We start from the raw sequence: 18,825 nt of genomic DNA on the forward strand, positions 1-18,825 counted from the left end.
ACACACACGGTCACACGGTGTCACACGGTTTTTTTTGCATATTTCAGGCTATTTTCTCAGGAAGTATGGACTTGCCCCTGATTAAACTTGTATCGTCGTATGGGGGGTAGTGAATACAAGTTGCTACAACAAAAATCAAAGCGATTCGAGAACAGTTCATAAACTGAACTTATCCGAAATTTTGTGTATGAGGTACCCAAAGGAGTGGACCGATTGAACCTCTTCTAATTCTGATAGAAACTTCACGATGTGCAAAGTATGGACCAAATCGGTTACTCCCTTCAAGAGTTATCGTGCACACACATTTTCCGAACATTTTCGAACTTTTGTGGGGGAGGTATCGGAAGGAGTGGACTCAAATAGCTGAATGATCTATATATTTTTTGCAAGTGAAAAAGGAAAGACGAAGATTCGAACCCACACAACCACCAAATTTTTTGACCGTTTTCGCTGTTAGTTAGACAGCTCATTAGACATATCGGCTGTGGAATACCTTCTCTGGCAATGCCTCGAAACTCATACTTAAGGCCTCGTCACATTATAGGATTTCTGGCTTAATTCATTAAGATGCATGTTCTTGCGGTTTTAAGTCAAAAGTCAAAGCATACGAAAATCGTGTTCCAGCACACATTCAGCCGCGTAGAATTGCCGCATCTCTCCTCTTATGTGACGAGGCCTTTATACTGAAGTTATCGTAATATTGTAACTGCGAATATTGTAATTAAGAGACTTTTTATTTTTTTTATTTATTTAAATATTTATTACAACTAAAAATTATAATAAACTAATAGCTAAAAGCACTAGCATTACGGATATCGGCTTAGGAATTAAGCGACTATACTTTGCCATCGAGCTTTGACTTTTCAAATGCAATGTATTTTGCAGGGATGAGCTTTTTTCCCCATTCAACCTACATGGCTTATACGACAAACGCTTTATAGCAGAGTCTCTGGAAGTTATGAGTTTGGCTTTTAACGCTATTAAAAAAATTCTTTATAATTTGTCCATTTCCCATTTGTTTCCTCTATTAACGTTATCATTTCCGATTTTAGTAGAACCAAAATTGAGCCACTGATTTTACTAAGCTGTTCAATAATTTAGATAAATGTAAAGAGCATCCACTGTTTTCATTTTTTTTTTCAATCATTTTTTTAATACCATATCCTCTCCATTCTTTTCAATGTTATCGAAATAAAGCATATTGGTCATACTTACTTGATATGGTGCGGAATGTGGACATGTACGTTCCAAAGAGTATACACAGCGGCAGCAGGAATGTAAAAACTAAAGTAAATGTGGCGTAAAGTTGCTCTTGCCACTCGGCGGTGTAAAAGCCATGTGTTACGCATTGATAGAATTCTTCCACGAAAGGACCACGAGCCACATGAAATATGAAAAACTGCAAAATAAAAAGGGGTGATGAAAGGGATGAAATGAAATATATTAAAGTGATTTATTATTATTATTATTATTACTATAAATTTATTGTATGACATAAAGCAATGATGGCAGATTAAAGCGATTATTGGTATAAATGGTTTCATATTACAACAAACAAGCAACGGATTTCAAAAAGTAAATGAAATTGTGAAAAACATGTAAAACAGGATAAACGAGAGCATATACCGTCCGCCAATGATGGCAAAAGCAAACAAATAAATAAATAAGAACAAAATTGTTTTCCTTTAACCCAGATAAAGCCACTGGTCGTATAAAAGCCACAAAAAATGGTTGCAAAAATTTACGTAAAACTCTGGGTTTTTTCGAATAATTTTGAGGGGTTTTTTGCATTTTGTTATAGTATTGTATGTTATGTGTCATTTTACGCGTATAAAGCTTCGTTTGACCCATGCATTTCCACGCAATTGACCTAAAACTATTCAAAAGCTATTCAAAAAATCGACTTTTTTGTAATTTTTTCGACTTTTGATAAAAAATTTAAATATGCGATAAAAGTTTAATCATAAATGTTAGAATCATATAAAGTCAGGGATTTTTTAGAAATACACTATGCAACACTGAAAATGCAAACAACTTCTAGTATGCATTTTTTGAGAGTACATATTGAGACTACAAAAACTCTAGTAGGGGTTTGTCCTGTCAGATCCAGTTCGGATTTTATGGCCTCATCTAAACCAAGCTAAAACTACAGTTTTTTGCATTTATCGGGCCTATATCTCAGAAACGAAAAGGAATTTGGCCTTGCTGTCAGGGCATCAAAATCGATCAAATATAGACATTTTTATATATTTATTATATATAATTTGCAAAAATCTTCCAACAAAAGTTCACAACAATTCTTCAGAACATTCTGAAACTCTAAAATGCTTACTTCATGTAGTTTCAGTCGTATTTTGTATCACATCTTTTACAACACGTATTTCAAACACAGTTCACACCAACAGTTTATCCTCGCATTTTGGATTTCACCACATTATTGACATATTTATTATATTGTCGTTGCAAAATATACTGAAAACAACGTGATAGAGGCATTTTACAACAATGGCATGTTCTGAAGAGTTGGGTACAGATTTGTATGTAAAAATAATAAAAATACCTTCAAAAAATTTCCTTTCCGAAAAAAATTATCATTTAAATTTTGACGGTTTTATATCCTCTGCCATAGTATGGAGGGTATATTACCTGGTGATTACACATGCAAGTAACTAGCAGACAGTTGTGTATACATGTTATAGTCGAAACTTGATTTTTTCGAACTGATGGTTGCATGTGTAAACGTTCGGAAAAAAATTAAGTTACTTTCAAAGCACTTACATTGTTTACAGGCAAGGAAATTTTGTCGGCAGTAAGGTTGATAGTTGGTGTGGCAGTGAATATGTCTGAGTGTATTGGTATTTTTCGAACTGTCACTTGCATGTGTAAACGGGGAGTTAAGTTTGTTTTTCTGTTTGCAACGCATTAAAGTATTAACTTGCGACCCTACAAACTTTATAGTATATAGTATGTATATTCTCGACCAGGATAAAATTCTGAGGGGATATATCCATGTCCGCATGTCCGTCTGTTATAATCACTCTTGTGTTCACAATAATTGAACTAGGAAAATTCTCTACCAAAAATTGTCAACATAAATCCAAGTTTTGATATTGTCTCCATCTAACAGTACCTCCCGATTTTCGGTATTTTGAGGGTCTTAGCTACATTGTTTGATGGAACTACCCGTAATTTGACATTTGAGCTTCCCTGCAGTTACACAACTTTTCCTCCAAAAATTGTCAAGATAGGTCCACAATGATTATATAATATAGGCATTTGGGGTATGCACCAAAAATTGTGGACAGGGAAGGAAAATAATTATTCCATTTTAGTTAAGAATATTTTATGGTGGAGGGTATAAAAATTTCGTCCCGGCCGAACTTAACGACCTTATTCTTATTAGAGTCTTAAAGAGATCACACAGAAATGTCAACTTCTTCGGCTTTGCTTCTTTAAGTACAGTTATAAATTACAAAAACATTGCTGGAATATTAAAATCTGATATTTTAAGAGACAATTTGATGAATTGTCATTATTGACATTAACTGATATCGATTATTGTCGCAGGTTGGGACCACAGTGCATCGGCTCCTGCTGACTTATTACTTATTACCGGTTTATTGCTATCTTTACCTTATCCCGGCCGTGCGGTAGAGGGGTTTAGGGGACCACAGTGCATCGGCTCCTGCTGACTTATTACTTATTACCGGTTTATTGCTATCTTTACCTTATCCCGGCCGTGCGGTAGAGGGGTTTATTATTCTTTTTATTTGTGTTTTTTATAGTATGTACTATTTTTTTTGGAGGGGTGTGTTACTAACCCAATATATTATTCAGTGTTGTTTTGCTTTTTATTTGAAAATTTTGCCTATTAGGTCGAAGATCATTTTTAATTAATTTATGGTTGGAGTCAAGCTTAAAGCCGAAGATTTGAACCCACACAACCTCCACTATGTGACACGTTTCGCCTTTGGTAGAGGCTCATCCACATATCGCTTGTGGAGTAGCTTCCCTATCATCTAACTTTTCCTCTTTCAAATTCGTTTTTTACAGCGATGGATACTTTTTCATTCATTGTATGGCTTCCATGATAAAAGCTTAGCGTAGCCTTTGGAAGTTATGAGTATGGCGTTCTGAACGCTAACACGCTGTGGCAACACTTTGTTATGTGTTTTTTAAGGACGTGGGTACAAACCCAGCCAGGTTCAAGCTGATTTTTATTTATTTGAAAACGTTGCCTATTAGGGCGAAGATTGTTTTTTTTATTTCCAGACTTTTTACAATTGTTTTTCTGTGTCATTGCCGGGATTCGAATATAGAACCGTCCGCTATGAATTTTAACCATTCGAACATACTACCGAATTAGTAAATTACAACAAAATTCTTTCTTCTCATTTACAATCAAAATGAAAAATTTATAGAGCAACGATTTGAACTAGGTAGGAATCATCGGTTTCGTAGTCGGGCACGCATCCACTGTACCACAATATTACCCTTAAGCTCTCTCCTACTTTACTTCACCCAATTGCAAGGTTTCTATTCTATGGTGATCTCGTTTAAGCTATAGTAGCCATATTTTCAGCTTTAAATTTCAATTATATTTTTTGTTAAAGGTCAAAATAACTTGTTTAATTTATGAGGAATTCCGTTATAGTTTTTTTTGTGGGGGTTTTCAGACATAAACCACTATAACTTAGCCATTTATTAACCGATTTAAAAAAATAATAACTTGTTCGAAAGATATTATTCACCCCTTTGAAAGGAAGAAGGATCAATAGAAATCCGTTGTGAAAAAAAGAAGATATGCCCGTTTAAATTTGAAAATGTTAGAAACCCAGATTTTCACTACTTTTGCCGTTATAAAAAAATAAAACGAAGTGACCCAAACGAACTAATAGCATTTTCGTTGTCCATGGATCCCAACACGATAGAATTTTGTAACAGAACGCTTGAATATTTTTCTGGTCAAATTTTGTACCACAATGTCATTTATCGACATTTTCCGAAAAGTTTGAACATTCTTAAGGCCAAAACTGCCTGAAGGAGCGTTCCAATGCTTTTGAGATGTATTAGAGAGTTTGCAATTACTGTCTTGGCTACAATTTTGTCTTTGTGTTGGATCGAAAATCTCAATGGTTAAGCTGTTATATGCCAAAATATCCAAAAAAACGTCAATAAAAAACTTAAAGTCAAAATCGGGAGGCTCGATTTTCGCGGTAGATATATGGTCCAGTAGACTTTTTTGCTCAGTTCAATCCCAGGAATCAGAAACGCGAAGGGCTCATTAAGGTTTTCAAATCGCCTCGGCCTAACCCACAAATTTCATATGGGAAGTTTTATACCCCCAATGATACACCAAATTACAGCCAATTCGGCGTAATATTGAGGCCACAACCTTCAAAATGCCGAAAATCGGGAGGTACCGTTCTATTGGGGGCTATATGAAGGCTTGAGCGACAAAATTCTGGGGGAAAGTTTTATTCTCCCAGCGAAGACTAAATACCAAATTTTAGCCATTTCCGAGTAATATGGAGGCCACAACCTTCAAAATACCGAAAATCGGGAGGTACCGTTCTATGGGGGCTATATGAAGGCGTTGTCCTATACCGATAAAACTCTGGGAGGAAGTTGTATACCGCCAACGAAGACTAAGTACCAATTTTCAGTCATTTTGGTGTGATAATGAAGCCAAGAACCTTAAAAATACCGAAAATCGGGTGGTGCCGTTATATGGCGACTATATGAAAACTTGGACTGATATAGCCCATTTGCAATACCAATCATCCTAGGAGTAATAGAAACTTCAATACCAAATTACAAAGCTCTATTTTAAAAATTGCGAGCTGTATCTTGATTTCAACAGACGGACGGACAGACGGACATGGTTACATCGACTTAGAATTTTACTGTGATCAATGAATATTTCGATGTGTTACAAACGGAATGACAAATTTAATTATACCCTCCATATTATGGTGGAGGGTATAACAACACAGTTGCATCTGTGTTGATTTTGTCTAATAACCGTAATTAATTCAATATACACATGTACATATGTATATATGTAATTGTGTGTAAACAAAATAAAAGAAAACAATATGACAAAATACCATTTGGACACTTGTGTAATGTCCAAGAGGGATAAGGTGTATGTTTTTTAAAAATTGATATAAAAACACCGACGAGTTTATGAAGACGAAGGACTGCGGGAGCCTTTGCTATGCTAGCAGTCAGTCGGTTGGGGAGGTTCGGTCCTTTTCCGCATAAACCATTATTCATCACATTTAATTATTATAGACTCCCTTTTTTTCAAGATCTACTATCGGAACTCTAACTGGGCCAGGATGACTAACGTATAAACAAAATCCCCATGTTAGTCATTTCATTATATGAACGTTAACTAAAAATTACAAAAATACCTATGTCTTTCCAAAATGGAATCCTCACTGCTGTTGTTGTGGGAATAGCTTCGTAACCCTCACCGTCCAATGTCCTGAAAGCTTTTTAATATTATAATCAGGACCCCGAGCATACTTACATCATCTTCTTCTTCACTTCATATGGCAGGAAAACATAAATAACTCTTTTACCAAGTCATATTTTAACTTCCACAATTCAATTTATTCAAGAAAAGGAAAAATTTTTACTTATAGAACAATAAAAGATATACCTGACATAATTACTATCACTATATATCATCATAGACAAATTTATTCATATATTTATGATGACTTTAAATTAATGAAAAATTTTGAAAAGAAAAAAAAATAACCTGTCCTTAAAGGGTTAATTCGTTTAAAAATATCTTTTGCTTCCTAAGCATGAAATTTCACTAATAAGCTATATGGATACAAATCAAAACAAAAAACTAAGAAGAAAGCAAAGAATGAATGTAATTACAAATTTACATTCTTGTAGATATGTAAATACACTTATGTGTTTTACATTGTCCCTTTTTACTTTTGATTCACAACAAGTAATGAGAAGTCATAAAGATATTGAGTGACATTTTTAAAACGGTTTTCTCCATCTTTTATTCACCTCACTGGAGAGAGCTAACATAGAGTATGTATGTATGTAAATGATCCGCTTTATAAATTCTCATTACAAGTTAGACAAACCGATTGATGTAAGAGAAAGTGCACAAATAAAGCAAACAGCTGATGTCCAACTTACCACCAATTTCTCGAGTTGTAGAAGGCCTCCTGCATTTCGATTGTGATGGCGGCTGCTGCAAAAAAATATTAGGGCAAATGGAAGTGCTATCTCTTACATGGGTCGATTGGAATTCTCCTCTCTAAATCTGAACTATTTCCAATTGAGTTAAAAAAACATATTTTTTATTATTAAACGCAAATATTGATAATCAGCAGATACTTATATCGGTACATATGATGATACAGACAGTTGAAGTTTGGTGGTCAGATGCCATGCATCTTCAAAAGGAAGCGGGCAACTTCTTCGTTTTGGTGTTGCGTATATTTACATACGATGATAAAATTACGCCTTTCTTATATCGTTGACACGCCACGTATGTAGATTGCTGATGTTTTCCTTGCTACAGGGTCACTATGCGTGAACACAAAAACTGGTAACACTTCAGAAATAGATATGATTGATGTTATATGTCATGGAAACGTTTTGTAGAAGTTGATCCGTTGTCTATGAGGTTCACTAATATACGTGTCTCAAATTCTGCACCTATAATTTTTCTTCATGAACATCCATATTGGCTGGTAATGAAATTTGAGCTACAAAATCTCTCTTCCAATTGAATGCGTTTAGGCCAGAATCAAACAGGGCATCCTTCAAAGGCACAAACGGATATTATCCACTTTTGGTTTGTTTGATATTGGTTATGAGGAAATTATCGCCAATAAACACACAATTGCTTTGGGTCACAATACAAATCTTCACGCTACCCTGTGGGCAGCGTGAGTGTAGATGTGTTGATTCTTTTCGAGAGATGTAGACTTCCGAATTATTGTACGAGGAGCAAGATCTCCCAGAAATCATGTATGGTTATCTTGCAAATTAATTAAAAAATGCATGACATATTTAATGGAATGGCTTTTGTTCTTAGGAACAATTTTCAAAACTGACTGCACAACTGTATGATGTTCACAAAACAACCAGATTTTTGATTGGAAAAATTTGATGTTAATACTTCGAGATCTGATTATGAAAAAAAGTAACAAATGAATTTTTGCAACATGATACCTTAACTTGACACTTGTTTAAAACATAGAATCAATTCTTTATGTTGCCATATTGAGAGTCATGACGCAAAGCTGCATCAAGAAGTACTAATTTTGCAAGATTGGTGTGAGATACAAAAATTTTGAGTTTGAGTAAAAACAGTTGCCGTTTATAAAGAATTAATAGATGCAACATTCTTTTTCTTAAAAGATATATATTCCACATTTTTTAGCAGGAAAAGTAATGTTTATTTTTAATTAGATATTGTCGACTAAGCCTGCGATATGTTTGTCAAACAGATTTGTATCTCGTTAGCTGAGTAACAAACCATTTGTGGTTTTAAGCTAGTGAAATCACCACGGGCTTAGAACAACGTACCAAAATAAAAATATAAAAACATTGATCTCATTGAGTAACTGTCACTATTTTATTACTTGCTATTCATCAATTCATAACATTGTGATCATTTGCTTTCAGAAATATGCATAGTACCGTTCTTGTTGATACAATTATTGTTAATGCCTAATAAAAAGAAACTTCATGAAAGAATTGATATGTGAATATACTAAAAAAACTGTGCTATTAATTGAGGATTGATATTTAACAATAATATACGACAAAAAATGAAAAAAGTGTGATGTATTCTGGCGAATACTTTTGACCAGCAAAGTGGATTACAAATAGGAATTTGAACCTTGATTTACAAACCTTGAGATCACATACAAATTTGGTAAATATACTGAGAGGTATTAAGATTTACTGTAGTGCACTTCATGTATTAGTCTGGAGTTTTACTAATTTTTTTAAAACAATATAAAGTGTTTATTGGTTACGTGGTTGGTCAGGATTAGGTAAATGCTGAAACTTGATAGTACGAAAGGCTGATACTGTATTCGAATCGGCAAAAAAATATATATACTGGGAGTACATTTTATTAGAATACCATTTTTGATGTGATAATGAAGGTTTATGTCTAGCTTGTGAATTGTACAAAATGCTGTTTTGTATTCAAGTCAGCTAAAGTGGGTTTATTGGAGCAAACGGACATTACAAAACCAAGTAATTCGTTCAATTTTTGAAGACGAATTAATTGGAAAAAGGACGTTTTATGTGCGAATGTCTTTCGCATGAAATGTGCCAACTAGTTTGCCATTCAAATCTTCCAGGACATAATAATGACTTCCTAATTTCTCCCTGACTTTAGCTTTCAAAAACACAGGAGCTAATTTCGCATTAAAATTTTTCTCCATATTTGATTGTGAGAAGTTACGGCGATAAACTTCTTCACCAACTGAAAATGTTTGTTGGCGAGTACGCAGATTATAATGTGTTTTGTTTTTCTCAAAGGCAGACTTTATATGTTTCACCAGATCCTTTCTAATTAATTGTAAGCGGTCATCATTTGACAATTGGACGGTGGGCTCATTCAAAATATTTAAATTCCTTAGTAGCTCGTATGAAGAGGCATGCGTAATCATATCAAAGCCGAAGAGGGCATGATATGGCGAACAATCTATAGACTGGTGATATGCATTACGAAGCGCGCAGCTTATTGCCGAAAGATTTGAATCCCACTGTCTATGATCGTCTTTGAGGTAGGATCTAATGCCCGCTATCAGAGACCGATTCACTCGTTCTGATGCATTAGACTGTGGCGAGTATAATGCCGTATATACGTGCTTGATTCCTAAGGAGGTGAAAAAAGCGTTTAAGTCATTTGCCCTAAATTGACTGCCATTGTCGCTGACAATCGTTTCGGGGACACCGTACATATGAAAGATTTGCTTCTGAAGGAAGTCTTGTATGGCTGTCGAAGTAAACTTTTTAAGTGGACAAAGCCAGTGATACTTGGTCAAATGATCAAGCACAATCAGTAAACCTATAAAGCCACTTTTACTGCGGGGATATGGTCCAAGTATGTCTATGTACATCCTTTGAAAGGGACGAAGGGATACGGATGGGTTACCTATAGGAGGCTTTATCACCATGTTGGGAGCCTTTGTTTGTTTGCACGTATCACATTCTCTGACATACTTTCTAACATCTGTAACCATACCTGGCCAGAAAAAGTGTCTTCTCAAAAGCTGTAGAGTTTTACACATACCACCATGGGCATTTACAGGGGTATCGTGGGCTACTGATATGGTTTTTGTCCTCAACCTGAGTGGAACCCAGAGTTTCCAAGCTTCTTCTTCTTGCTGCTCGTCTCCTGTATAGTGATGTGTCCTATAGTACACATACTTATCTATTATTTTCACATCAGGAAACTTGGCCTGGTTTTGGGCTACTTTCTCCTTCAGGTTTTTATAATCATCATCCTCGAAGAAAGGCGAGTCTAAGTCGATCTCTGGCTCGGATAACTCCAAAGCTGATATCTCGTCGACCGGTATCCTTGATAAGGCGTCCGGTACGACGTTATCCTTCCCCTTTCTATGGCTTATTGTGAATTTATAGCTTTGCAGCTTAAATACCCAGCGTGCCAGACGACCGGTTAGGTCTGGTTGTCGCATAAGCCATAGTAAGCTCGAATGGTCTGTTACGACCTCAAACTCCTGGAGTTCCAGGTAGCAGCGAAACTTTTTGATCGCCTCAATTGCTGCCAGGCATTCTCTCTCTGTGACGCTGTAATTACGTTGCGCCGAGTTCAGTTTTTTGCTCATATAGGCGATGGGCTTTTCAATGCCTTCATCATCCAACTGAACAAGAACTGCCCCGATGCCGTAATCACTAGCGTCACAGTGGAGATAAAACTTTCTCTTAAAATCCGGATTGGTCAGGATGGGGGCTGTGGTCAATAACACCTTTATCCTTTCAAATGCTTTCTGGGCCTCATTGGTCCAAAGGAATTTCTTTTTAGTTGACACTACGTCAGTTATGGGGGATACTTCGGTGGAGAAGTTTTGGATAAATCTCCTGTACCACCCCGCTAAGCCGAGGAACCCTCGAACCTGTTTAAGGTTCTTCGGAACAGGCCACTGTGTAATTGCCACTATCTTGTCGTTATCGGTCATTATCCCACCGTTTCCAATAACGTACCCCAGGTAATTCACTTTCGTGACACAAAAGCGACTTTTGGAGATATTCAGAGTCAGGTTGGCTTTACGGAATTGGGAAGATATCCTCATAAGCACTTCAATATGGCTCGGAAAGTCCTCAGAGACAATCACAAGGTCGTCCAAGTATCCAAAGACGCAATGGCGGAGATCGGGTGGAATTATTTCGTCCATTAGACGACACATTGTCTGAGCTGCGTTACACAGCCCGAATGGCATGACCACAAATTGGTACAGAGGCCTTCCCGGGACTGTGAACGCAGTCAGGTGCTTCGAATTTTCATCCAACCCGATCTGCCAAAAAGCGTCTTTTAGATCCAACTTGGATATAATGTTCGCCTTTGGTAGACGCGCGAAAATGCCCTCAATATTGGGTAAAGGATATGCGTCCTTTTCCGTTACTGAGTTCAATTTTCGTGCGTCTAAACAGAGCCTCACCTTATTGGGCTTAACAACCAACCTCATCGGGGAACTCCACGACGAGTTAGAGGGTTCTATTACACCTAGCTGAAGCATTCTGTCAACCTCACCAAACATAAGTTTCTCCACTGCAGGAGATACAGGGTAAAACCTCTGTTTGATGGGTTGAGCAGAACCTACGTTTATTGTGTGCTTTAAAAGACTGGTCCGACCAAGTCCTTTGGTCTCAAAATTTGGGAAGAGATCGATGACCGTTTGTAATTGTAAACGCTCTGATTCCTTGAGGGGATATGCATCAGGATTAAGTGTGATATTGGGTGTTTCATTACAAATTGAGTTAGCTGAAAAGTCCAAACTTTTCGCATTTTTTGAGTCATTAATATCATAGTTTGACGTAATGATGTCATTGGAACTGATTAGGTTTGGAATCAAATTGAAGATTCTACAAAAGTCGATCCCTAGGATGAGTTTTTGGGAAATGCTGGGTATGACAAATAGTCGAATTGGTTTAATTTGGCCTTTGAAAGAGATATTGACTTCTAACCAACCACACACTTTTTGTGAACTGCCATCTGCAGTTTTCACCGAAGATTTTACTTTATGAAAAGTGGGGAGTTTTGAGTAATCTTTTGTTGCTAAATCAGAGCCGATGCAACTAACGTTTGCGCCAGTTTCAATCAGGCCATACTCTTCTAAATCCAAAAAGGAAACCTTAGCATAGTATCTGAAATCCTTTGGATTAGATACAATTGTTGACACTAGAAGTTTTGTACAAAGTTTCTTCATTTTGAAAAACTTTCGCAACCGTAAAGTTGAACGTTTTGGCTTACTGATTTCGACTTGGCATAATTCGGAATTGTTAAATATCTCATTTCTCCTTTGGCAATACGACTGCCACCTAACATGGAAAGGAATTTTAGGGTGGATAATTTTGGAAACGTCATGGTGATACATTGTATCATGAGGTAATAGTCTTCTTAATATTGAAAATGGTTTTGATGTGCCAGATACGCTATTGTTGTTTTCTGTGTTATTGGTTTCAGAATCTTGTTCCTCAACCCTATGGTTATGCAAAATTGAATCGCTTACTGTAGTTTGTCCATTTGTGGACTGAAACTTTTCAAGTTTTTTGAATTATTTTGCTTGCGGTTCGCACATTTTGTGCAGTTAGGCTTATATATATTTTTAGCCCCGCATCCGTAGCAAAATATACTTCGATCTTGAGTACAATCTTGCCAGTGGTGGCCCACTGTATCGCAATTCCAGCAATTGGAAATTGGCTCAGATTTTTTAATTGCCTCTATAAACGGTTCTGTACTTTCTTCAGGTACAATTGTCTCATGATCGTCAATGGCTAATTCAGCAACATTTCTCCGAGTCATTTGAAATGGAACATTTCGACTTGGCAAAGTTTTTCGAACGTGCTCGTCGTTAAAAAAGTTTTCTCGCATCTGGACGAGCTTTCGGAGATGCGAAATTGACGTTATGGGAACATAAAGAAGATCTTGGCGGATGTCAGGACGAAGATTTCGTGCTAAAATCTCTATTAGCTCGACTTCTGACATCGCCCTTGGGAGCTTATCGATCATTGCCGAAACGGCTTCAAAGAAAGCGTCGAACGTTTCATTCGGCTTCTGCTTTCTTGAACGAATTTCTTCCCGAATGTCGAAAGATGATTTAAACTGTTTATATTGGTCTATGAGCGCTTCACAAAACGATTTCCATTCAATGAACTTCACTTGTTTGTGATAGCGCCAATACCAGTCCCTGGCTTTCCCTGTTAAAAGGCAATTCAAATTACGGCATATGACGCTATAATCACCATTGAAGTAATCTGTGGTAAGAGAACCTAATCGGTAAAGAAATTCTTCCACACTTAAGCCATTTGTGGAACCATCGAATTTCAGATTCCAATTCTGGATGATCGAAGTGATCTTGTCAAATGGCATATTATTATTGGTACTCATTGAACAATTAGATGAATTATTTGATCCATAGCAAGTATTTGTTTGTTGAGAATGATTCGGTATGGTATTAGTTGGAAAATTATTGGGTCCCTGTTGTGTATTCGTTTTGGTTTGTTGTTGGTGGCTAGTATAAACTATTTGCTTGTTGCTCTGTAAGACATTTGGTTGGTACTGATGGGTTGGGTTACTAGCAGATGGAACACGGTTTGGAACAAAATTATTGGGATTATTTGGTTGATTTGAATTAATAGTAGGAAAATTCAATGGAAACTCATAATTTCCTTGATTATGTGATTGAGTGTGAGGTTGCTGCTGTGCTGAACCATTTTGAGGAATTGTATTATTGACAGCGTTAACCGGGCTATTGCTGGGGTTGTCATTGGTACTTCTAGGAAGTAGGTTTATATTTTGAAGAATCTTAGTGAGACTAGATTCAACAATCTTTTCTATTTCGGCCGTATTTATGCCACTGTTGGGATTAGAGGGCTGTATCGGGGAAAACGAATGGGGAGATACTTCCGCATTAGTAGTCGGAGTAGCTGTCTTATCAGCAGTATTATTCATATTCTGGTTAGATATAGGATTACTCTGGAAGAGGTTATGAGAAAAACTGTTATCAGCACTTTGGCTAGCAATAGGGTTATCCTGGAAAAGGTTCCGTGAAACGCTTCGAGTATTATACTGCTTAGCCATAGCTCCTCTTCCTCTGGTAGCAGGAGGTTTGAAAACAGGAACACTTTTGGCTTGAACGACTATATCCCTAAGCTCCCTTAGTTCAGCAGACCTCTTACATATTGGACATTCTTTAGATGTCGACATATGGGCCTCGATACAGTATCGATGAAAAGTATGAAAACAATCATCTAACATAAGGCAGTCATCGCCGTTTGCCATATGCTGTTTACAGACCTTGCACACCCCTGGTTCCATCGTCAGAGGTGCCGAAGAAGGTGGCGGATGTTGTGAAGAGGATGGTGGAGGCGAGTTTTGAACTGGCATTTTTATTCCGCTACTAGAAAATTTAGAAAATCTGTATCTATTCAGTCCAAAGTTGTTGGAAAAACCAATAAGTAAAATATGATGTTTGTTTATGTATATTCTTACAAGATATCAAACTATCATCAAATTCTCTGTAAGATAACTCAAAAATTGGTTGTTTTAAGCTCAGCTTAAAAAATAATAAAAATTTTTCAACAGTAAGAAGATTATTATTGCATTTATATTAATGCACAATTTGAATGCTTTATCCTCATAGAAAATATAATCCCAGTTGGAAATAATGAAAAATTAAAATATAGAATTTAACGGACTTTATCTAATTGTTTGTTAGCAAAATAAGCTTTCTCTTTTAAACAGGAAGTTGATACTTTGATTTTTTTTATTCATATAAAAATTTCATTTACTAAAATACCACCAAATTATATTAAAAATATGATTTTTCAAATACTGAAAACGTATAACATTAACCGATAAATGTTACTTTGAGTAATAATATAAATGTGTTTATTATAAATCTTATGTTTTCTTGCCATTAGCTGATGAAAGTGAAGAAGGAGAATGCGTATAGATTTGGAAAAGACATTAGATATAGGGTTTCCAAAACTGGTCTATGGAGTCTTGCTTACTCACTCAAAATATCTTAATATGATCAAACCAACAAAGTTCGACAGATACGTGGCCTTCCAAAACAACGGTCATAAAATTGCTATTACGCTAAATTCATGAAGTCCTAGCTGAATGAAAGGATGCTGATACCTCAGATCAAATATTAATATTTTCGAAAGAATAAACAAGGTTTTCAGGATGAATTATCTCGATGATTTTATTCGTTGATTCATGAAATTGTTGTAGTAAATCAAACGGTTAGCTATTTTGGTCAAAATTTCCGCCAGAATGCTAAATTTCCAGTAAGACTTCTCCAACTATTCATAAAACGAAGTCCTAAAATCATGAGGTTCTTCAAACTGAAAATAAATGGAATCTAAATAACAATAAAAAGGTATTAAGTTAAAAAAAAAAAAAAAAATAGAGCCAAAATGATGAGATCATCTCTTCGGCCCCGCACGTATGGGCGCCAAATTAATGTAATGTCCAAGAGGGATAAGGTGTATGTTTTTTAAAAATTGATATAAAAACACCGACGAGTTTATGAAGACGAAGGACTGCGGGAGCCTTTGCTATGCTAGCAGTCAGTCGGTTGGGGAGGTTCGGTCCTTTTCCGCATAAACCATTATTCATCACATTTAATTATTATAGACTCCCTTTTTTTCAAGATCTACTATCGGAACTCTAACTGGGCCAGGATGACTAACGTATAAACAAAATCCCCATGTTAGTCATTTCATTATATGAACGTTAACTAAAAATTACAAAAATACCTATGTCTTTCCAAAATGGAATCCTCACTGCTGTTGTTGTGGGAATAGCTTCGTAACCCTCACCGTCCAATGTCCTGAAAGCTTTTTAATATTATAATCAGGACCCCGAGCATACTTACATCATCTTCTTCTTCACTTCATATGGCAGGAAAACATAAATAACTCTTTTACCAAGTCATATTTTAACTTCCACAATTCAATTTATTCAAGAAAAGGAAAAATTTTTACTTATAGAACAATAAAAGATATACCTGACATAATTACTATCACTATATATCATCATAGACAAATTTATTCATATATTTATGATGACTTTAAATTAATGAAAAATTTTGAAAAGAAAAAAAAATAACCTGTCCTTAAAGGGTTAATTCGTTTAAAAATATCTTTTGCTTCCTAAGCATGAAATTTCACTAATAAGCTATATGGATACAAATCAAAAACAAAAAACTAAGAAGAAAGCAAAGAATGAATGTAATTACAAATTTACATTCTTGTAGATATGTAAATACACTTATGTGTTTTACATTGTCCCTTTTTACTTTTGATTCACAACAAGTAATGAGAAGTCATAAAGATATTGAGTGACATTTTTAAAACGGTTTTCTCCATCTTTTATTCACCTCACTGGAGAGAGCTAACATAGAGTATGTATGTATGTAAATGATCCGCTTTATAAATTCTCATTACAAGTTAGACAAACCGATTGATGTAAGAGAAAGTGCACAAATAAAGCAAACAGCTGATGTCCAACTTACCACCAATTTCTCGAGTTGTAGAAGGCCTCCTGCATTTCGATTGTGATGGCGGCTGCTGCAAAAAAATATTAGGGCAAATGGAAGTGCTATCTCTTACATGGGTCGATTGGAATTCTCCTCTCTAAATCTGAACTATTTCCAATTGAGTTAAAAAAACATATTTTTTATTATTAAACGCAAATATTGATAATCAGCAGATACTTATATCGGTACATATGATGATACAGACAGTTGAAGTTTGGTGGTCAGATGCCATGCATCTTCAAAAGGAAGCGGGCAACTTCTTCGTTTTGGTGTTGCGTATATTTACATACGATGATAAAATTACGCCTTTCTTATATCGTTGACACGCCACGTATGTAGATTGCTGATGTTTTCCTTGCTACAGGGTCACTATGCGTGAACACAAAAACTGGTAACACTTCAGAAATAGATATGATTGATGTTATATGTCATGGAAACGTTTTGTAGAAGTTGATCCGTTGTCTATGAGGTTCACTAATATACGTGTCTCAAATTCTGCACCTATAATTTTTCTTCATGAACATCCATATTGGCTGGTAATGAAATTTGAGCTACAAAATCTCTCTTCCAATTGAATGCGTTTAGGCCAGAATCAAACAGGGCATCCTTCAAAGGCACAAACGGATATTATCCACTTTTGGTTTGTTTGATATTGGTTATGAGGAAATTATCGCCAATAAACACACAATTGCTTTGGGTCACAATACAAATCTTCACGCTACCCTGTGGGCAGCGTGAGTGTAGATGTGTTGATTCTTTTCGAGAGATGTAGACTTCCGAATTATTGTACGAGGAGCAAGATCTCCCAGAAATCATGTATGGTTATCTTGCAAATTAATTAAAAAATGCATGACATATTTAATGGAATGGCTTTTGTTCTTAGGAACAATTTTCAAAACTGACTGCACAACTGTATGATGTTCACAAAACAACCAGATTTTTGATTGGAAAAATTTGATGTTAATACTTCGAGATCTGATTATGAAAAAAAGTAACAAATGAATTTTTGCAACATGATACCTTAACTTGACACTTGTTTAAAACATAGAATCAATTCTTTATGTTGCCATATTGAGAGTCATGACGCAAAGCTGCATCAAGAAGTACTAATTTTGCAAGATTGGTGTGAGATACAAAAATTTTGAGTTTGAGTAAAAACAGTTGCCGTTTATAAAGAATTAATAGATGCAACATTCTTTTTCTTAAAAGATATATATTCCACATTTTTTAGCAGGAAAAGTAATGTTTATTTTTAATTAGATATTGTCGACTAAGCCTGCGATATGTTTGTCAAACAGATTTGTATCTCGTTAGCTGAGTAACAAACCATTTGTGGTTTTAAGCTAGTGAAATCACCACGGGCTTAGAACAACGTACCAAAATAAAAATATAAAAACATTGATCTCATTGAGTAACTGTCACTATTTTATTACTTGCTATTCATCAATTCATAACATTGTGATCATTTGCTTTCAGAAATATGCATAGTACCGTTCTTGTTGATACAATTATTGTTAATGCCTAATAAAAAGAAACTTCATGAAAGAATTGATATGTGAATATACTAAAAAAACTGTGCTATTAATTGAGGATTGATATTTAACAATAATATACGACAAAAAATGAAAAAAGTGTGATGTATTCTGGCGAATACTTTTGACCAGCAAAGTGGATTACAAATAGGAATTTGAACCTTGATTTACAAACCTTGAGATCACATACAAATTTGGTAAATATACTGAGAGGTATTAAGATTTACTGTAGTGCACTTCATGTATTAGTCTGGAGTTTTACTAATTTTTTTAAAACAATATAAAGTGTTTATTGGTTACGTGGTTGGTCAGGATTAGGTAAATGCTGAAACTTGATAGTACGAAAGGCTGATACTGTATTCGAATCGGCAAAAAAATATATATACTGGGAGTACATTTTATTAGAATACCATTTTTGATGTGATAATGAAGGTTTATGTCTAGCTTGTGAATTGTACAAAATGCTGTTTTGTATTCAAGTCAGCTAAAGTGGG

The 18,825-nt window shown here is 35.5% G+C and overlaps 1 protein-coding gene across 3 annotated transcripts in view; it reads right to left on the reverse strand.

The window, feature by feature from the left end:
• LOC141404301 (gonadotropin-releasing hormone receptor-like) overlaps nt 1-18,825 on the reverse strand; it is a 262,725-nt gene that overhangs the window by 137,731 nt on the left and 106,169 nt on the right. For all 3 annotated transcript variants that reach the window (XR_012412985.1, XM_073987770.1, XM_073987771.1), the window contains one exon: nt 1,216-1,399. Coding sequence is in view for 2 of the 3 variants with exons in the window: in XM_073987770.1 (XP_073843871.1) it covers nt 1,216-1,399 (184 nt within the window). In the remaining variant the exon portion in view is untranslated. The remainder of the gene's footprint in view (nt 1-1,215; nt 1,400-18,825) is intronic.

Source organism: Musca autumnalis, unplaced genomic scaffold (assembly GCF_047663935.1).
Source record: "Musca autumnalis isolate F117 unplaced genomic scaffold, ASM4766393v1 scaffold_4, whole genome shotgun sequence".
Lineage (NCBI taxonomy): Eukaryota > Metazoa > Arthropoda > Insecta > Diptera > Muscidae > Musca > Musca autumnalis.